At 36.2% G+C, this 20,731-nt stretch overlaps 1 protein-coding gene across 3 annotated transcripts in view; it reads left to right on the top strand.

The window, feature by feature from the left end:
* BTBD3 (BTB domain containing 3) overlaps nt 1-20,731 on the top strand; it is a 33,029-nt gene that overhangs the window by 2,071 nt on the left and 10,227 nt on the right. Inside the window, exon 2 of one of the 3 annotated variants that reach the window (XM_019635258.1) lies at nt 8,023-8,132. The exons of 1 other annotated variant lie outside the window; for it this stretch is intronic. In XM_019635258.1, the coding sequence (XP_019490803.1) occupies nt 8,090-8,132 (43 nt within the window). In that variant the 5' untranslated portion in view covers nt 8,023-8,089. Of the gene's footprint in view, nt 1-8,022; nt 8,133-17,499; nt 17,662-20,731 lie in introns of those variants that run through there. One more of the 3 variants, XM_019635256.1, reaches the window with a different exon arrangement.

Genomic DNA, 20,731 nt, shown 5'->3' with positions numbered 1-20,731 from the left:
TTTGTGGCAAAATATACCATTGTCAGCTTTTAAGTTATTTTGTTCCTAGAAAGTACTTTGCCATTCGTGATTCATTACAAAAAAGTTAAACCACTTGTAATGTTACACTTCAAAGTAACAAAGACAGTTTGTCTACAAATTCGCCCACTCAAATTCCCTTCCCCAACACACACATCCAAGCAAAGATAGTTTTTTTTTCAAATGTTATTTCTTTTATGCTCAAAACAGATAGATATTAGGTGGCCATCTAATTCCAGTTTACCTTGTAAGGAACTGTAAAAAATGTTCTTAACAAAATGGTGCAGAAATATTATTTACCTGTGTCAGGCTTTTTTGTTTTTTGAAACCTTTCAAACTTTACTCTGTAAATAATAATCGGAATTCAATCAGTGAATTTCAAAATGCTTTTAGTAGTCCAGTGATTCCAAGCATATATTGGATGTTGAAGAGGTTTATTCTTGCTAATATCTCTTGTTTTATGTGCCAGTTAAATTTCAGTTAACTGGGCTTTCAAGCAAGTTCTACAAGGCTATTTTTCCCCATTTTACTCTAAGAATAGTGATGGAAAACCCTCTAATTTGAGGGAACTTGTTCAGTAGTAATGCCATGTTGCTAAGATAGTAACTTGTCACCTAATCTTTCCTGTTTTCATCACATCTTTAAAAATTGAGGTCTTTTAAGCAACTGCAGCTGAGAATTTCTATTGTTTCTGTGGTATTAAAACATTTTAAAATAAGAAGCAATTATTCCTGTTGTAGACATTTTCAAAAGTACAAAAAAAAATAAAAATCAGTATCACATCATTCAGAAATACACAGGTGTTCATGGGATGAAGTTCTTCCATTTGTCCCTTTATATTTGTCTGCATAGACTTATTTTTAAGCAAAATTGACATTTTAATTCCATCTGTAGTTTCAAATATTCCCCTTTCACTTAATACAGCACGGACATTTCCTGTGACCATAAATCTTCCTTTAAAATAAGATTTTTAAAAATGGATATGTCCAAGTTTAATAGTTTTCTATTGTTTGACATATTTCCATTTTTAGTGGTTGAGAATATGGTATTCAATGCTGGTTGCAAATCCTGGCTGAGCCACTTCCCATTTAAGTGACTTTAATTACCCAATTGTGTTTCTATATGATTGTATAGAATGAGGGTAATAATGATGGCTGCGAAGTAGAGATTGGGAGAGATGGAATGAACCAAATAAAGGAAGGTCCTCAACAGAGTCTGTCAAGAGTCAGTAATAGGCACTTAGGCAGAGCTGGGATAAATGCCCTTGCCTGAAAGTCTCAGTATCTTTGACTTGCTTGAGCTAGTTTATAGAAGAACTCTGGGGCAGTGGTGAACTCTTGTATGACTCTTGAGGCATATGGCCAAATTGCTTATGCCAAGACAACTGATTCCCTTAAGTGCTGAATGGTCTTGCCATGGTGTCAGCAGTCCAATGTTTAATTTTTCCTAAATTTCTATAAAAATGTCATAATTTATATTTTTGGTAGCTAGTGAAATTAGTAATTACTGTATTTTGCCATGTGTACTATGCTCCCCTGTATAATGTGCACTCACATTTTGGGCTCAAACTTTCAGGAAAAAAATCTTTCATTTTAATTTTTTAATGCAAATTTTTATTTGTTTACATTTAGGTACTTGCTTTTTGTATTATAAAGGAATTTTAGCATTTATTTTTTAACATATTATGGTACAAGAAGTTTTATGTAACAAATAATTACAAGAACAGATACAAGGTACAAGAAATTTTATGTACCAGTAACAAATTTACAATATTTACGCATCATAGAAGACCAAGAACTCTTCGATGCAAGTTCATCATAAGTTCAACAAAACTGATTATTATATTCCAGGGTGTTATTTTGCATACGGCTATCCTTACTGATTTCTATCTAGAGTTACACTTTTAACTCATAATTATGCATAAATAAAAGAATTAAAAACACGTATATAGATATGGAATTAATACTACCCATGTATAATATGCATCCTTATTATTCCCTCACAGATTTGGGCAAAAAAGTGCGCACTATCCATGGTAAAATACGGTAGCTTTTTATTAGTTTTACCTTTTGAGAGTTTATTCAGGTACTTTGCCCATTTCACTCTTAATTGATTGTTTAAAAAGTGATTTTCAGTACCTGTTTTATATAGAGTATTGTACCTTTATCATATTTGTAGTGATTATCCCCCACAGCTCATTATTTGTCTTTTAATTTACTTTATGGTATTTTTCAAACAAAATATTTTCACTTTTATATAATCAGCTCTTTCTAATCTTGTCCTTTATGATTTTTCATTGTAAACGTTTATGTTTGGAAAGCCCAGAGGGTCAAGTAAGCGAAGTAAGAATTTTGGAAATATGTTAGATTTTTATATTTAATTCTGTATTAGTGTATGGATATGACTTGTCTTATACTACCTTATCCCCAACTAGCCAGTTCTACCAGCACCATTTGGTTTGTGAAATTGTGTATCCTTTCCTCATTGGTTAGTGATTTTTCCTTTATATTTTAAGATCTTAACTGGTTTTGGGGTCTGACTCTGTTTTAGGTCTTACTCATCTATGCATTATCTTTAATCTTAATCAATGCCAGATTGATTTTTTTAAATTATAGATTTGGAATACATCGCAATATCTGGTAGAGCAATCACACTATTCTTTAAAAAAACCGTAACTGCATGCACATGTCATTTCAGATAGAGATTGTTATTTTATCTTAAAACTAATACATACACATAGTTTAAGAGTACAAGTAGAAAGGCTTATTGTAAAATAAGGGTCCCTACCGTTAACCCATCCATCCCCTTAGTCTCCCCAGTGGCAGCCTTTTGACTGTTACTGTTTCTTCTGTTTTTCACTGGGGCCATTTGTAGGCTCTTTCCTATTGTGCTGGTCAGAGAGTAATCTCCCAAAGCCCTGCAGAGAGAAAAGGGTCCAGCTGCCAGTGTTTAAGGAGGCACCTGGTTGGTGTCTTAGCATCCTCTTTGTATAGTCACTTTGGGGAAGGTTCCCTTGCTCTCATAGTCCAATGACTCACTGTGCCAAGAATCAGTCTTTAGTCTTGCTGGGCTCTGGGACTGTCGGTCAGATCTCTACAGTGAGGAGGTGGGAAGGGCATCCATGGATGTGGGGCTTCTCACACAGCCTTTACTAACTTGACATTAGCCTGCCCCCCTTTCACCTGCAGTTTTTGATTCAACTGGAGTGCTTCCCTTTGCTCACTGAATGCTCACTGAAGGTTTATCATTTCATTCACTCTTTTATGTCTGCTAAGTTGCTACTTGTCCATCTGCTTCCCACTTCCATGCTTTTGTTGTAGTTTCTACTCTTGTTCTCTAAGTCCTTGGGTCTGTGTCTTCTAGAAAGATCTCTTTACTGGCATTTTAATGGAATTTATAGAGAGGATGTACTCGAATGTTTAGTCAAAACAGCCATCTTCATCTGGATGACTGCATATGAATTCTTAGAACTAAGAATACCCGATTATGTTGCATTTTTTTCTTTGGCAAGGACTGTCATCTACATGTAGGATAATCAGTGTTTCTATTGAGGGACATGAAAAGTTGTTATTTAGACCTTCCTAGCAGAGCTTTGTTGTTGGTCTTTTGTTTGTTTTGTTTTAAATCTTCATGTGTGTCCTAATATTTCTTGTTAGGGTTCTTCTTAGGTGTTTATGTTTTTGCTGGTTCTTCAAATTGGCTATCGGTGTTATAAGATGGTTGTTGATTTTTGTATATTTACTTTATTGCTGGCTCTTATTCTAAGAGCTTTGCAGTTTATTCTCTTGGGTTTCCTAGTTATAGAATCAATTTCAGATAATGACACTTTGCGTTTACTTTTTCATAATTATACTTTTTGTTTTGGTTTTCTGGCAGGCTGCTCTACAGTGTTAGCACTTTGGAACATTATCAAATTTTAATGGCGATAATGTACAAAATTGTGTTCTTTATTTTAATAGGAAAAACTGGTATGATGTTGGGTTTTGGTTTATCATAATTCCTCATGAGGACAAGGGAAATCTATCCTTTTATTTCCAATTTACCTAGAGGTATTTTTGTTTTTTTAAGGGACAGAATATTAGCAAATTACTGTTAGCATCTGAAGGTTATCACTGGTATTTAAAACAAACTGCTATTTTGAGTCCCAAATATTAAAGTGGAGTAAATCCTTCTTTTTGGATAATGGTTTAGAAAAACAAATTCAATTCATGAGATAATTGAAAGATAACATCATATTTAGTACATAATCATGTCTTCTGGGGTGGCGATGGGTTGGGAGCAGTCACTGGACTTTTTCAAAAGAAAGTATTCCAAGTTGCTAAATCCAACAGTCATTTCTTTATCTGTACCTGTTAGCAGCATTGGGTATACTAGGTCATTCCCCCTTTATTTGACGTGCTTTCTTCATTTGATTTTGAGGACACTACCCTCTCCTGCTTTTTTCCTCTTATGCCACTGGTCCACTGGTTTCTTCTTTTGAGTGTTTTGTGTGTGTGTGTTTTCTGTGTTGGTTTTCTTTTCTCACCAGCCTGTTAATTGGAAATGCTTCGGGGCTCAGTTCTTGTAGGACTCTTGTCACAGTTGTAAGACTTTTGTAAAATGCATGCCATTGCTTAAGACTCCCAAATGTATATTTCCAGATGGGAGAGTTTTCTTAAATTCCTGACACATACCAACTACTTTTTTTACTACTTTTCTTGAGTCCATAAAAGATACTTCCATTTTAACAGGACTAAAACTGAATTTACTGATACTCCTCTGCAAACCTGCTCTCCCTGCAACCTGCTGTGTTTTGGCTCCATATTTTTCAGCTTATTCAGCCAAAAATCTTGGAATCATCCTGATTTTTCTCTTTCTCTCCCATTCTACATGTAGATTGTCAGCAAATCCTGCTGCTTTATCTTCAAAATGTATCCAGAATCCTGTCTTCCAAATAAATCTATGAGTTCAACCCCCTTTCCCACCTCTGCTGCTAGAACCTTAGTCCAAATCTTCAGGACCTCTTGCCTGAATTACTGCAGTGTCCTCTCCTTTCTCCTTCCCTGGCCTCCCCCCTTTAACTTGTTACCAGCATCACAGAGTGATCTTTTTTAAAAATATAAGCCAGGTTACACTTAAAACCCTCCAGTGGCTTTCCATCTCACTCAGAATGAAAGTCAGATTCCTCATAAAGATTCACAAAGCCGGATGGATATAACCGACACAACCTGGTTACCACTAACTCGGACCTCTCTCTCACTTCTCTCCCTCGCCTGCTCTCCACTCCAGTCATCCTTACCCCTTTGCGCATCCTGGAATGCATCAGGCACGCTCCCACTTTTAGGTCTTTGTGCTGATTTTCCATCTGTCTGTAATATCTTCTCCCCAGATGTATTAATGGCCAACTCTCTCACCTCATTTGAGTCTTCACTAAAATATCACCTTGTCTGTGAGATCTCCCCTGTTTAGTTAGAATTGCAAGCTTCGCCCTGTACCCCTCTTGCAATACTCTTTCCGCAGCACCTATTATTACCTTCTGAATTACTATATAACTTGTTTGTTTGGGGTGAATTGTCTTCCCCCCACTTCTGCTAGAGGAGAAGTACAGCGTTAGCAAGTATTGTATGTATGTTCATTAATGTGTCCCAAGTGTTTGTTACATTGAAGCTGCTCAATAAATATTTTTGAATGAGTAAATTTATTCTGCCTTGTTTTTCTTTTCTCCCAGTGAATTTCTCATAAGGGAGCATAGTCCTTTGGCATCTGTGGATCCAACGTTGATTATTTAGCATCCCATCAGCAAGGGATGTAAACATGTAAACTTTATAGTGTATATAATACATAGAGGTTATGAGAATTACGTAGGATACTGTCTATAAAGTGCTAACTGTGTCAATGTGCAGGAAAAGGTCACTTAACTGTCAGAAAAGCCTAACCAATTGCCTCGATTTACATGTGAATTATATTCTAGAACCTGCTCTCTTTGGATTCCAGTTTTTAAGCAAGGGTAGGCAGTAGCCTCACCTTGGGAACTTCTCAGATTCGTGCCTGAGCTCCCTAGTGATGTACTGTTACAGTATTTATTCTTCATGCAATGTGTTGAAGTAGAACATAACCATTTATTTTCTCCTTTTGTGCTTTCTTGCTGTTCAGGACGTCTCTCCATTTCTCATGTCCACTTTAAACCTTTTCTCTTCTGAGGTTCTAGCTTACATCAGTTCTTTTATAAGCTGATTTTGAAACCCTTTAGAGCCACAGAGTAGCATATAATTGAACATGATACTAAATCCACAAGATCAAAGGCTCTCGTCCTTTACCTTCAGCTCCCCAGGCAAGAGTACATTGCAGATGATGTAGCAGTCATTATACAGCAGTCATTTTAAAGTTTTGCTTATAGTGTTTCTGGAATCTCCTTTTTGTATCCTTCAAATCTGCAAATATCTCAAAAACATCAGACTTCTTTCCTTCTCTTTTAATAGAGCAAGAAATATAGTTTGTACCGTTGCAATTGCTGTGCATATAGTGGTGGTATGTGCAAGAAAAAGATGATTATTTGAGATCGTGTAGGCAAAGAACAGATAGTAAGCCAAAGCTGTGGTGTATGTACCTCTAGAAATGCATAAACCCAATAGCTGTTACCTAGCATGAAAATATGAAAATTTCCTTCAATTTCTACTTTTTTATTCTCAAGGCATATCTAGTTTCTTATTTTTTTTAATCTAAAGTTTTCTGTAATAGTATATGAGCAAGAGCGGTCCCCCCATTCAGTTAGAGGGTATAAACATTTTAGTCATGGTTATCATACGTATTAGAAATAAAATTTCAGAAGCACCGCTGCTCTGAATGCATGTACACTGTGAGTTTGCCTTGCCTTTGGAAATCTGATTAGCATTGTGTCTGTGTTTTGTTATTGTGAAGACTCATTCTTTTGCAGATATCACTGTTACAATGTAGTTTGAACAGTGAACAGTCAGTACTATTGGCCAAGGCTGAATGGAAGGCAGTGACCTGCCTTTCTGTTACTGAATCACAAAATATCCCTCAGTTTAGGCTATTAATAGATAGCCCAGTTGGAAAACACGCCATGTTTTTATAACACTACACCTGATTTGAGAATCTGTGTATTTGTTTTCTATGTGGATTTTTTTTTTAATTGCTACCTACCTTTCCTTAAATTCGTCTAGTTTTTTGGAAGTGGTGGTCTTGCCTACCCAGCACCAGCCAACATACCTACTCTATAGTGAGGATTAATTTTGGCCTTCAGCTATTATTATACTGTATGTCTCTAGATAGATGAGGGCTTACATATAGACTGCCACTGTTTTCCTACCTTTGTTCATTGAAAATGTAGTGAAAAGTTAGTGTAATAGTCAAACTACATTTAGATATGTTTGGGGTGAGGGAAGGAGTTACTCGGGAATGATCTACATCCCTAGAAAGTCTAGAAAATGATAAAATTCTTAATTAAGGTTACAGCAGGCATCTCTTCCATAATAATCTTATTATTATCAACATTAAAAATGGCGAGAAGCTCCCCAGAAGCACCTCCTGCTTAAGATGCAGGCTCAGGCTCCAAACAGCTGTTGCTGCCTCCACACACCCCCTTTCTCTTGCACAGCCCTTCCGCCCACTCCCCCATATAAGACACCCAGTCTGTCCAGGGTACATCCCAGAGTGCTCCCTCCTTCCTGTGGTTCCTTCCCTCACCCTCCCTTACAGCCTTAGGAAATAAAGTGCCGGGAGCTGGCGCCCATCTGTTGGAAAGTGGGCAGTAGCAGTGGAGGAATAGTGCACAAATACAGTCGCTCATGATGCCTGCAGAGCCAGTCTCTCCTGGCAGACTCCCCACCCCTCCTCCACATGGTTTCAGCACATTTCAGTAAACACTGTAGAACTTCTTATATGAATTAGTAGATAGTCTAGTTAATTTAATATTATTCCATAAGTATTCCTGTGGGACCTGTGGGGTTAGCCCATGCTTTCCTGAAATTCTGAGTTACTTTATTATCTACTTTCTCTTGTCAGTGCCATGAAAGACTACTCAAAGTGCCAAAATTGATCCTGACCTCTTGGCTAGCACACAACTCCTGGCATGTACTCAAAATCATCACCAGGCAGTGATATATTCTTACCAGGTGGGTGTTGGCTAGGTAATGTCAATATATAATGGTGTTTGGATTGGGTTGTCAGAAAATCAGGTGATCAAGAGCAGGACAACCTGTGTTTTGTTTTTATAATCGCTCTATAATATTGTAATTATTGAGTGTAAAGTAATTAGGATAACAATCCTAACATGCACAACCTCTAAAATATTTGTAACAATGAAGCTGAGAATGTGTTTGAACACCAGCTCTTTAGTAAAGGCTGTTTTAAAATGAAAAGTTACTGCTGGTGGATTAAATATTTCCTTTGTCTGGACTTTTGCAAAATACTAATCTAAACTTTATTTCCAACAAACTGTTTTCTACCACTTAATATATAGGAAGATTTTGATGTTATATCAAACACTGTGCTATACAGAAATAGTATATAGGAAGATATTAAAATGGTGTGGCGGAAGGCAGGTTCTACCTAATGTGTTTCTCTTAAATGAAGGAAAAAAGTGAACAACAAATTCTGTTAAATGTTGGGAGCCATCCTTGGGGGAACAGCAGAAGTTGCTACGGACATGTGATATATAGGAGAAAGTAAATTATCAGATAGGAGAAAGTAAATTATCAGATTTGCTTTTTTTTTTTTTTTTGCTGGTTTGTGAAATTTCTAGGGACTGTTGTCTACTCAAAATTCATTTAAATTTTTCTCTTAAGGTCTTCAAAGACGGTGTCATCAATTGATGTATCTTGTACCTTGTATTCTGTGAATTTTCTGAGGTTGGGGCAAAGCCTAGATATTAAACAATGTTATAGAACAAATAGAATTTAATTTTTGAGGCAGAGATTGTCATATTTCTTTTGTGTTCTCCATTCTGTCTACCTAATATACAAAAAAACTTTTTCTGGAGTGAATGGTTGAGAATTATGCCTTGAAAATTAGTGATTGATTTCCTGATGAGTGAAACTAAAAAACAGGTATGTGTAGAAACCTGGCCCAGATTACTTATACTTTTTTTTAAAGAGTCTTTACTCAAAACCTCTAGTGGCTCACCACCAATCACACAATAAATCCAAACTCCTTATGATGTCAGTGGTTCTCGTACTTTTTGGTCTCGGGACTCTTAAACTCTTAAATATTTTGAGAAGCCCGGAGATCTTTTGTTTATAGGGATTATATGTGTTGATATTTACTGGAGTAGAAATGAAAACAAAATTTTTAAATATTTACTTATTTGGTTAAAAATAAATAAACATTTTGGTTGAAGCATATGAGGAAAATCCAGCCTTAGACAGATATGTAACTGGAAAAGAAAGGAATATTGTAAAAGCCTTTTCAGATAATTGTGGGTATTATTTGATACCTCATCAAAAGTTGAATGACAGACTTAAAGGTTAATTGCCATGTGGAATCCAAAGTCATCAGTGAATTTTTTGTACTCCTGTTTACTAAAACCCAATGGTCTATCTTGTACTTTGAATGGACTTTTTACCCATGGATGATTCTGTAACATAATTGCATTGTTATTAGAAAACATTGTTTCACTGAGTTATGCAACTCCTTCAAATGTTGACATGTTTCATTATACTATATTAAAAAATTGCATTTATTTAACATCACTGATCTCACCAGAAACAGCCTTAACTGTTGGGAAGCTGTCAAGCTAATGGTAGCATAATCAAGATTTCCAAAATTCTAATTTTTGCTTGAAGGTTTGAATGTTATCATTGGCAGTGGTTTTCCTTGAAGTGACAGGCTCACTTCATTCATTTTTGAGAAAATGTCTGCTAAATACCTAAGTGTGAATAAGCATATTTTCTCAAGTACAGTGGTGTTCCATGAAAAAAGTGACTTGTTTCAGTTCTGATACAAACAGTTGCATAAACATTTTTTCTCAAGGAATCGTTGCATTTCAATTTCACCAGAAATGCTTTAAGTATACTTCCCATTCCATCATATATACCGTAATGTTAAAATGATATATACTCTTGGGTCAAGGTTTAATAAAATCCGTAATTTTTACTGCTGCATCTCCCAGAGATTCCTTATGAAACAGTACATTGATTATGGCAAAGGGATCTAATCTGCATTCACTCAAGCGGTTTCACCACTGTTCTAACCCCCCCAAGTCCCCAGGTGTGGGTGGGGAGGAATGGGGATGGACGACTTGAGTGGTCCTTCAGTGCCTGTTCCTTTCGGCTGCCCAGGGTCCCCTGGAGTGACCTTCAAGTGGCTTAGGAGCCAGCAGCATCAATAATAAAAAGAAAAAACAAACACAGAGCCAGGCTATGGACCAGTCCTTATATTTTGGAGTTCGTGGAGAAAACCCTCCATTTTCGGTTTGGACCAGATGACTCCTCCCATTTAGGGCTTTTGAGTATGCTTTATCACTACCAGATGTCACTGGGAGGTCAGAGGGCTTCAGTCACTTTACCAACTTCAGATACTTTCTTAACCAGTGCGATTCAAAACTGCTTAAAATGCGTAATACATGAAAAATCATTCACACTTTAAACAACAGTGGCAAAGAATGTATTTACCTTATCCCATCTTCCAAAAAATGCAATTTTATTAAAAAAACAGTTGAACTGACTTGGAAATTCAAGCTATCTTTTATTTTTTGCCAACACATAATTCAAGCCATTACTTGACAACAGTTTGTTTACATTATCAGCCCTAAAAATTTTTAAAGTGATTGCTGCTGGTAAAAGTTTCACAAACACGCCAAGCCCAGCAAGAGACTGTCTAGCCATGGCGAGGATATTGAGCTATGCCACTATGGATATTACCATCTCCATTTATTTTTACTCTCATATTGTAAGACAATACTGAAACGGAAGTTGAGAATTCCTTGTTTTGGGGGGGAAAAAACTTGATTATGTAACACTCTGGTTCTTCACAGTATAACACCACACGGGGACACACATGTAGTGCCCATGCTCTGCAGTAACCTGAAATGTGACATCGCCCATCCCTAACAGTGGTTTGTTTGAGGGGTAGACCTGAGTTTCTAGACTGCTCACATACTCAGCCCCGTATAGCCTGTTTTATTACTTTGTTTGAAGATTGGATATGTCTAATGTAGTGGAAATTCATCTATTCAGTGTTAAGTATAGACGAAACACGTTTCAAAGCCACATATAAAAATCTCTTTAGTTATCCATTTTTTTAGATTATTCATGACTGCTTTCCTCCTTTTATCTGAATTGCTGAGAATTTATTACCCTTTCCAGCTCATTAAATCACTAAAATTCTCTACTGGTGCTATAAATGAGTATGCCAGATTAAACTGAGACTAGTTGATAAAAGGAGCTTTATCCTGGTAACTGGGTTTTGCTCCTGGTTAACCCACACTTTTATTTGACTATGTGAATGTCTATATTACATCAAATTTGAGGCTTCTAATAAGGCAAAGCCTTGCTTTGAACACATGTGGGGACTTGCTTTAAGTCGAGTTCTAGCATTTTCAGTTGGCCTGGTGCAAGATGAGGGTAATATTATAAAAGCACATTTGTGTTTAGACATGTTCAGGAGAGCCTCAGGACACGTTTCATAGATTTCTAGGTTCTTTACCACTGTACCTTGTATAGGCCTTCATCTCAGACAGCCAGGAGCATCAGCGATTGCAGTTGCAGATCATTTTAGCCCAGGACTGTCACACTCTACATATGCAGTCTGGGGTTCTAGTTGGACTTGGAAGTGTTGGACTTGATCCTTCTTGTTATGTAATGATTGAAAGCCAGGTGTGGGTGTGGTGCTGTTAGCTCTTGTTGGGAGATAATGGAGATTCAGCACTCAGAGAATTCAGTCCAATCAGACAACATAAGGCAAAATGGAATGTGAGAAAGTGCTGCAGGAAGACTCTAGAAGTGCAGGGAAAGCTTCCTTGTCGGGTTGTCTTTGGAATGCATTGTGAAGGATGGATAGGGAGGATTCTAGGGAAGAAAGGGCAGTGAGGATGGCAGGAAGCATTGGGCTCATTTTCAGTATGGGAATACAGTTGACCTTTGACCAACACAGGGATTGGGGTGCCAACCCCATGCAGTCAAAAATCCATGTGTCACCTTTGACTCCCCAAAAACTTAACTACTAATAGCCTACTATAGCCTACTATTGACCGGAAGCCTTACCAATATCATAGACAACGCACATTTTATATGTTATATGTAATATATATTGTATTCTTAAAGTAAGAGGAAAGAAAATGTTATTAAAATCATAAGGAAGAAAAATAGTTTACCGTATCTATTGAAAAAAAGAGTTTATAAGTGGGCTGGCATTCAAACCTGCATTGTTCAAGGGCCAACTTGTTTGCATTGTGAGTGAATGAAGAGGACAAGTCAGAGAGCTTGGAGCCAGATCATGGCGATCCAAAATGCATTGCAAACCATGTGGCTTCCTCTCACTGAGAAAGGCGAGGCAGAAATTCTCTTCTTCCTGGGTAGATGCTTGATCTGCAGTCCTGGCATGCTGCTGGTGGAACAGGAGAGCCCCATCCTCACTTCCCATGGCAGCCTCTTTTGGAAGGGCAGCACTGAGTAGTTGGTTACGACTAGGCCGCATGCCACTTACTAAATATAGACATCCCTTTTCATTTTCTTTTTGATGTGGTTATTTTACATTTTATGAGTTTAACTTTAAGAAATACTGACATCAACCTGGTCTCCTATACGGACTTTTTTAGTGGATTGTGGCATCTCTACTGCTGACTGGCGAAATGCTTATGCAGAGACCTAACTCATGTACATTTTGATCACCATTTTCAGAGACTGCTCCTCTTTGGTCTCATTCCACACATTCTCATTACCGTGGATCTAGCACGAGTCCGTATAGCTCCGAACTATGATGAAATGGTTGCTTTCCTGTGTGTTATTAAAAATAAAGTACTAACAGTTGAGTTGCCACTTTTTGAAACTTAACATTTTGACTTGAATGCTTTAATCTGCTCATTAGGTTAGTGAAGGTACACATGTAAATACCGTTTATCTATTTTTGTGTGATGCAGAGATTGGGGAAACCCAAATTGAAAGACATTTCCATGAATACTTTTGACTTTCTTATTTGAGCATTATTTTATGAGCAATTAAATTATTTCATTCTATACCTCTGGGCAGTTCAAATGCTGACCTACTTATATAGTAGCTCTTAATTAAAAATTTGCTGAATACATTATTAGAATGAATTTTTGTTTGAAATACCTTATTTTCTTAGTTCTGACACATGGAATGAAGCTAAATATAGAACTCCCTCGACTTTCATTCCTGTTACGCCAGCATGAGAGATGAAAGCAGCAAGGGAGTACTTTATCAGTGCCAGTTATTTGCTGCAGCAAATGGGGGCAGTCTCTGAATGTTACTTGGTGCTGACATAGTTAAGGTTATGCCAACATTTACAGGACAGTGTGCCTTTATATCGTGTCCTTCACAACAGTTATGGGGAATTGTATACTTTAAAGCTAATTAAAGTAGCATAAAACATATCTTTTAATTTGGACTTAGAACAGATTTTACTTTGAGTTTTTGCCAGAAGCTGGTTTCCATAATAACCCTCTGTGACAGGCTTCTAATTCTAGTTGAATTTTTTGTTAGGCAATATTTTTGTGGCTTGGTTTAGAAATAAATGCATGCGCCTTTTTTCATGTTCATTTGGTGGTCTCTTTCTACTCCAGAAAAAGATTATGTTAGAAATTGGGTGTAAAGGTGCCTTGTAACTTCATGTGTTTGTGTTTTTCTATAGCACAATTTTTCTCAATGTAGCAGATCTCTTTTTCTCAGATCTTGGTATTGTTTGCTTAAAATAACTATTTTATTCTAGTTACGTGCATTATAAAAATGAAGGAAAACATTTCATTAAATAGTAATTGATTGAGGCCTTTGAGTGCATGTATGTATTATGATGGTCAAATTTCAAAACTGGTAACTGATCTTTTCTATGTGATTTTGCTAAAATAAGAAAGCTTTTTTTTTCTGACCTTGTCTTTTCCAAACCTATTCTGCTCATTCTACAATGATAAAAATTTTAAATTTAAGATAATTTATATCAATTCTTCCAGTGTTTTAGGAGGTGGTACTAAATTAAATGATAGGAGATCAGTATTCATTTCTATGGAGTGACTTAAGGGCATAACATATATTTATTTAGACAACTTGTATTTAGGAATGCTTTTTTTTTTTTATCATGTAGAGCTTTTTCACTGAGTTGTGGATGTTGGGGAAATTGGTCTGTAACACTTATACCAATAATCAAGATTGGTATAAAATAGCTGGTGGATCGAGGATTGTCTGGATTGTTTTCTTCCCATTCTGTGTGCTCATTAGAAAAGGATGACTTTCCCAAATAAAGCAAGACATTCCTTGATTAAGTATGTAAGTGAAGAGGGGCTTTGGATTTTAATGATCTGATTGTGGAGATGTTTTTGGTTATTATCTTCCTAATACAGAAAAAAATATATCACCAGCCAAAGTAAATATCTATGAAAAAATCGTTTTCCTTGACTAAAACACAATATTTCTCTCTGTCAACAAAAGCCAACAAACAACCTAGAGAAAGCCACATTGGGCAAGGTTGATCCTTTCTAGCATTTCCAATTGGATTAATGTCCCTTGTTGGATCAGAACAGCCTCCCTTCAGGCCTTCTCTGAAGAGACCTCCTAAGACCTGATTTTCCTTTTCTTTGGACAAATTGTTTTCAAGTATCTAGGAGAAAGTCATGCATATAATGGGATCATTGTAACATTAATATTTCTCACTGCTAAACTACTTTTTAATATAGATTCTATTTGTTTGCAAATAATAATTTCTAAGGAGTCATTTAGCTCCAGGTTTAACCTATGTATAATGTTGTTGTAAGTTAATACATCTTAGATTGATTGATAAAATGTCTAGCAAATATTACCCAGAGAGTTAATAGGCTTCCATTAATCAGTTTTATGCACATGTATAGTTGTGTGCCATGAGAAAGAATGCATTGTGTTAATGCTGGAACTCCTACCAGTCCTGGCATTGGAAATTCTCATTTTGGAATGAGAATTTTTTACCATATCAGTTGTCATAGTAGAAGTCTCAATTGAGAATTGTGATTATATACTTTATCAAATGACTACTTGATGAAAGCTCAATTATTTTAATGTAGTTCAGAATTCTGAGCTGTCATTTTGCCTGGTTAGAGGAATAATTAACCCACCTAAAGAAGAGAGTTTTTCTGTGTGTTGAATTATATATATTTTACTTTATATCATTGACTGTGAGGAACCACCAGTTGTAAGACATGCCATTATTTTATGTACCTACAAGAAAGGAAAAAAGGCCTAATAGTTACACTCATTGTATGCCATCAGTTTGAAGATACAACCCAGTTTCAGAGATGTTAAAATGAAGGGGAGGGGAGATGACTTAAAAATCAATAAAATATGCACGTGTGTACCGCTGTTGCCAAAAAAATGTATACAAGTGGACACTTTGGTCACTGTTGCTCAAGCAGTAGTTTGCCGTTATCAGTAGTGTCTGGACGCTGACAGTAACCACTTTGAGCATCTCTTGTAATTGCAGAAGTCAAACATGACTTGTATTCATCTTTTCTTATTGGTATATATTGAGTATTACAATTTTAATGCAGTTTTCCTTTCTTAAAATGTGCATACATTTTTCTGACACCCTCTGTGTATATATACATAAGAGTTTTAATTGGGTATTGGTCATAATCATAATACTAAAATGTAAAGAAAACTATTACATAAATCGTTATTTCTGCTGAACATTATACCGATTCTTTAATCTTAGAAATCTAGAGTTGGAAAAGATAAGAGATTATGTAGTCAACACTTAAATTTACTATGAAATCCTCTAGAGTATATAAAAATTTGCAGTTATTACCTTGTTTACCAAAGTATTTTAAACTTTACAAAAGAATTCATAGTAGCATTCTTTAAATAGCCATCTTTGGAGTATCTCATATGACAAAATTTATATATTTCTTTTCAAGATCACCTCATTTAACATATGATCGAGAATGATTTGGGATTTAGAGGAGTTGTTTAGTAATCCAAACAAGGTACACACAGACACAGCTGTGATCATCAAATACCATCTTAAGTACCATATGGAATTTTAAAAATAGTCTTTTCTGCTTTCAAAGAATTGTCACATTCTACCTTTGGGCATTTGTTTCCGAATTTCAAGTACAATTGAAGGTTAACTAGAGTTCTTGCATGGTGAAAAGGAAATGATGACTTAGTGATAACTGTCGATGAGCCTCATTCTTCCAGCCAGCACTAGGTATGCCTTGGCTAAATGCTTGTCTTAGTTATCTGTCTTGGTGCTAGAATTCCAACTGTGCCATTGTTGAGAGAGGCCAAATTAGGTTGCTACTGTAGACATTGCCGGGTGGTTAGATCAACTACTTGCATCTTGGGGCTCTCTGAGGAGGTAGGTACAGCAGGACATCTGCCAACAGGTGATCTCATGGAGCTTTGAAGTCCAGTGTACACCTAGCCTGAAGTCTGAGTTCAGGTGCAGATTTGGGCATTGGGCGGGGACCTGTTAACAATGTACAACAAACGTGATTCTTGATTATTGAAACTCACCTGCAAAAGCCCAGCAACTGGGGACCTGCTTCGTCCATGGGTGAGTCTGGAGCAAGTTTCCAAATCGGATGAAATGTCAGTAGTTTTGAAGTCTGGAAGATTACAAGGGCAGGGAGCCAGGTTAATCTTTGGGTTTTTGTGTTTTGGAAGGTTGTATCACAAATGTTTCCTGCTTTGGGTACATTTGTTACTAATAGTGGAAGATTACCTTTGCAGAGCAGTTTCAACTTGTATCAAAGTGCTTTCACAGGCATGTAATCTTGCCTTCACAATAAATTTGAGAAGGATGAACTGGGTATAATTACCCCATTTGGCAGATGAAGAAAATGAGGCTCATATATACTAAGTAACTAACTTTACAATCACTTGCTATTGGTTCTTGCTTTTTTCCCTATACCATTCTGCCCGTACTTGACTCCTTGTTTATTTCTAAATTTAGAAAGCATATAGTCTGTTTTCCAGTAGCTGCTGCTATCTTTAGGGACTGCCAACATTTTGTGGCTTATCTTTTTTACCTTCCAAATCACAGGCATAACTTTCACTCAGTATTGAAGAGCAAAATAAGCAAAAACAGAACACTATTCCATCATGACTGATCAGGTTAAATTACTAGCCTTTGCTGTGTTCTATTAATAATTTGTGGGAGTGGTACCCGTTTCTTCATTCTAGCCTACCTTATTTAAACCTCAGTTAACCTCACTGCTGTGTCTGTTTAGGTGTCTTGTAGTAAACCAAATACAAGTCTAGACGAGTTCAGAGTAAGAGCAGGTTAAACAAGAGTTGCCAGCATTGTTAGTTGTTGACATAAAATTTATTGGCGTTAACCGTGAGCTGGTGTTGTAACTTTCATTTTACCTGGAGAGCCTCTTCTGTTTTTGAGCAGCTTCCTGATATGCTTTTATGTTCCTTCTTGTTACAGTTCTTCGCCATTTCTGTCAAGAAAATGTCTTTCTAACATTCTTCCTACAGTATGCCCCCTGCAGTGTGCAGAGTATGTATATTCATGGTTTTCATGTCTGTAAATTTTGCACATATATTTTCCTTTTAAAGTAGAGTAGAAATATGAAGATAAAGCATTATGTTAAAATGTAGGGTAATTACTGTGGCTGATCATTAAAGTGTGTGGAACAGACAAAATTAGGAAGGCAGTCAGGAAATCCGCACTCCAGTCCAGACATTGCCCTACTACTTAACGGTGAACTTTTCACACATCTCAGTATTTTGGACACCTAGTTACCTTATCTGTGGACAGAGTTGCATTAAATGATTTCTAGAGTCCCTTTTAGTTCTAAACCTCATTCAAGCTCCCAAACTGAACATAATAAGATTCTACTGAATAAAGGTAGGATGTCTGGCAAACCTTCCAGGGAAGAGGGTGATCTAAGTGAGTTTAAATTCTGTTTATAATTTTGTTATCGTTGGGAATTGAATGTAAAGAGATAAAGATGATTGAACTTTCTGGCAATTATAAGCATCACCTGAAACCCACTATTATTAGCTAATAACCTTTTAAGCTTGGTCCGTTTTCTTGCTTGTATACCCAACACTTAAATACACTGCATGATCAGCATGTTGTATTTTGAAAATATTTTCCTAAAACATTGCTGGTTTCTTGACCTATTTACTTCATTAGGGCGGATTAACCATGTCTTATAACAGCTTTAGAATTCAGGAGGCTTAGAACAAGTGACGTGGTGCTAGTTGAAAAGAAATTTAGAAGTGAAATTTGACAATATATATAGGGGATATATATATAGTTTCTGGGTTACAGATTGAATAGATGAGGTTTTAACTATATTTAATTTCAAGGGGGAGAAAGAAGCCATTATTTGTGTTTAATGAGATAGACTAGAAGTCAAAGCCCGGGAATAAAGTGATATGAATATTTTGTATATTCAAATCAATCTTAGGTTTTCATAACATTTTATTGTGTTTTAAGTCATGGATTACTCTGAAAGATGACAGCTATGGCTTTTCTTTATAGGAAAAGAAATGCACACTCCCAATTTTACATGCAATTTGAGAGATTTCATGGGCTCCATAGATAGTGCAGCCTGCCTTCTACCTCATCTGGTGGTCCCTCGTCCAAATTCTTGATAGAAAAGAACTCTGGAATGTTAAACCTTACATTAAAAACCTTAGAAATAATCTAGACCATTGTTACTTAAACTGTGCTCATGAAATCAATGGAATGAATCAAGATCAAGATCAACATTAAAAAGAAAAAGAATAAAATGCCAGTGTACCATAACATGCTAAGAGTAAGTTTTGTGAACTGTCTTTTCATTTGTGTATAAACTGGGGGTGTCAAAAAAATGTATACATGTGACTTGTATTCAACTTTTCTTATCGGTATATACTATTAAAATTTTAAAGCAGTTTTTTCCTTTCTTAAAATGTGTATATTTTCTTTGGCACCCTCTGTGTGTGTATGTATGTATGTATGTTAGTACTGAATCCAAATATAAGTTGCATTTCTTGCTGTGGACTGAGTGTAAAATTTGAGAAACACTCTTCTATCTATTTTAGATGAACCTCTTTTGTAGCTGAGGAAACTGAGGCCTTTAAAGGCTATGATTTGTTCACACACACACACACACACACACACACACACACACATTCACACACTTTAATTTTTAGTGGCTGAGCCAGGACTCAACCAGATTACTTGATTGCTGATTTTTTGAAATGGAACTGTGAAGTAGATTATTTAAAAACATTAAGTGGCTCATCTGTTTCACACTTGGCATTTTTCAGTCCTTTATTTTTCCTAGTAAAATCGTGTCTGTCATTGTCCTTTATAATAATCTGGGCTTGAACTTTTTTCCCCAGAGAATTGAAATATATTTGGGACCTCTCACTTGGCTGTCTACAGACCTGAATCCTAGAATTTTAACATTTAGGGCTTAATCAGAAGAATTTTAGAACAAGACATGAAGGTTGTTATGTTTTATATTGAAATCAAATTAAATTATTTTGAATTATTTCTTCACTTGATAATTGGATGCACAATGTAGTGCCAGATGTTGGTACTGGATAACTGGGGAGAACTGCAGCATTCTTTAGTTATCTTTATGAGGTTTTCTTAAACTTGAATTTTATACAAATTACCTGGAGGCCTTGTTAAAATGCAGAGTTTGATCCAGAATCTGGCTGAGATTCTAGGTTTCTAACAGGCTGACAAGTGATGCTCCTGCTGCAAGCTCCTTGGACCATCATTTCAGTAGCAAGGACCTTGTACTGCGTGCCTTATACAAGAAAAAGTAGTGCGCCATACATTTTCTATTGTCACAATTTTATTAACATTTCCTTGCTTTTCAAATTAGCTGCAAAAATCAAAATGTCATTCTCACTTTTTTAATTGGGTCACTTTTTGTAGTTAAGACCAGATCTTCTAACAGCCATGCTCATCAGTCCCCACATCCGTGAGTGATAACGTCCTTTTTTGAAACGCTGTTCTAGGCGATTCAGATTTAGCACCGTTCTAGGCGATTCAGATTTAGCACCATTTCATTTAACTAGTAGATTCAAGCTTTTCCACATAACTAAAATTTCCAAATAACTGAAACCTTTAATTTAGAAAACATTTTCTAAAATATTAATTTTCTTTCTTAAATTGTTATGTGCACTTTACTTTTTTTCTTTATTTTACTAGTGTGAGAGCAGTGTTTGTTAGAGGCTGTCTTAGTAAGGGGTATTGAACTATACATATGCAAAATGATTAACAACCACAGAGCCTTCTAACTTCTTGTGTCTGCTTTTTATGCTTTTTCTATTTTTGTCCAGCTGCCAATTCCTAGTATGTCTTCTCAAAGCAGCTCCTTTCTTTTTCCATTCTAATTGATTACTATATGACCTGTCAGAAGGACCTCCCTGTGGTGGGGGCTTTCCTAGAGGTTAGTAGTCAAAAAGTTGAGTTAACAGTTGAGCAGGAGATTAAAGAAATCCTTTAATTTTAACCATGTCCTGAATAGTTAACTCAAATAGGACTCATTTGTTTCTTATTCGTGCCTTTTACCTTTTATTTTTAAAAACTAGTTTCTAGATATTTCTTCCTCTCT

Source organism: Hipposideros armiger, unplaced genomic scaffold (assembly GCF_001890085.2).
Source record: "Hipposideros armiger isolate ML-2016 unplaced genomic scaffold, ASM189008v1 scaffold_20, whole genome shotgun sequence".
NCBI lineage: Eukaryota > Metazoa > Chordata > Mammalia > Chiroptera > Hipposideridae > Hipposideros > Hipposideros armiger.
Note: the sequence above shows the minus strand (reverse complement) of the source record. Positions and strands in the feature narration are given on the sequence as shown.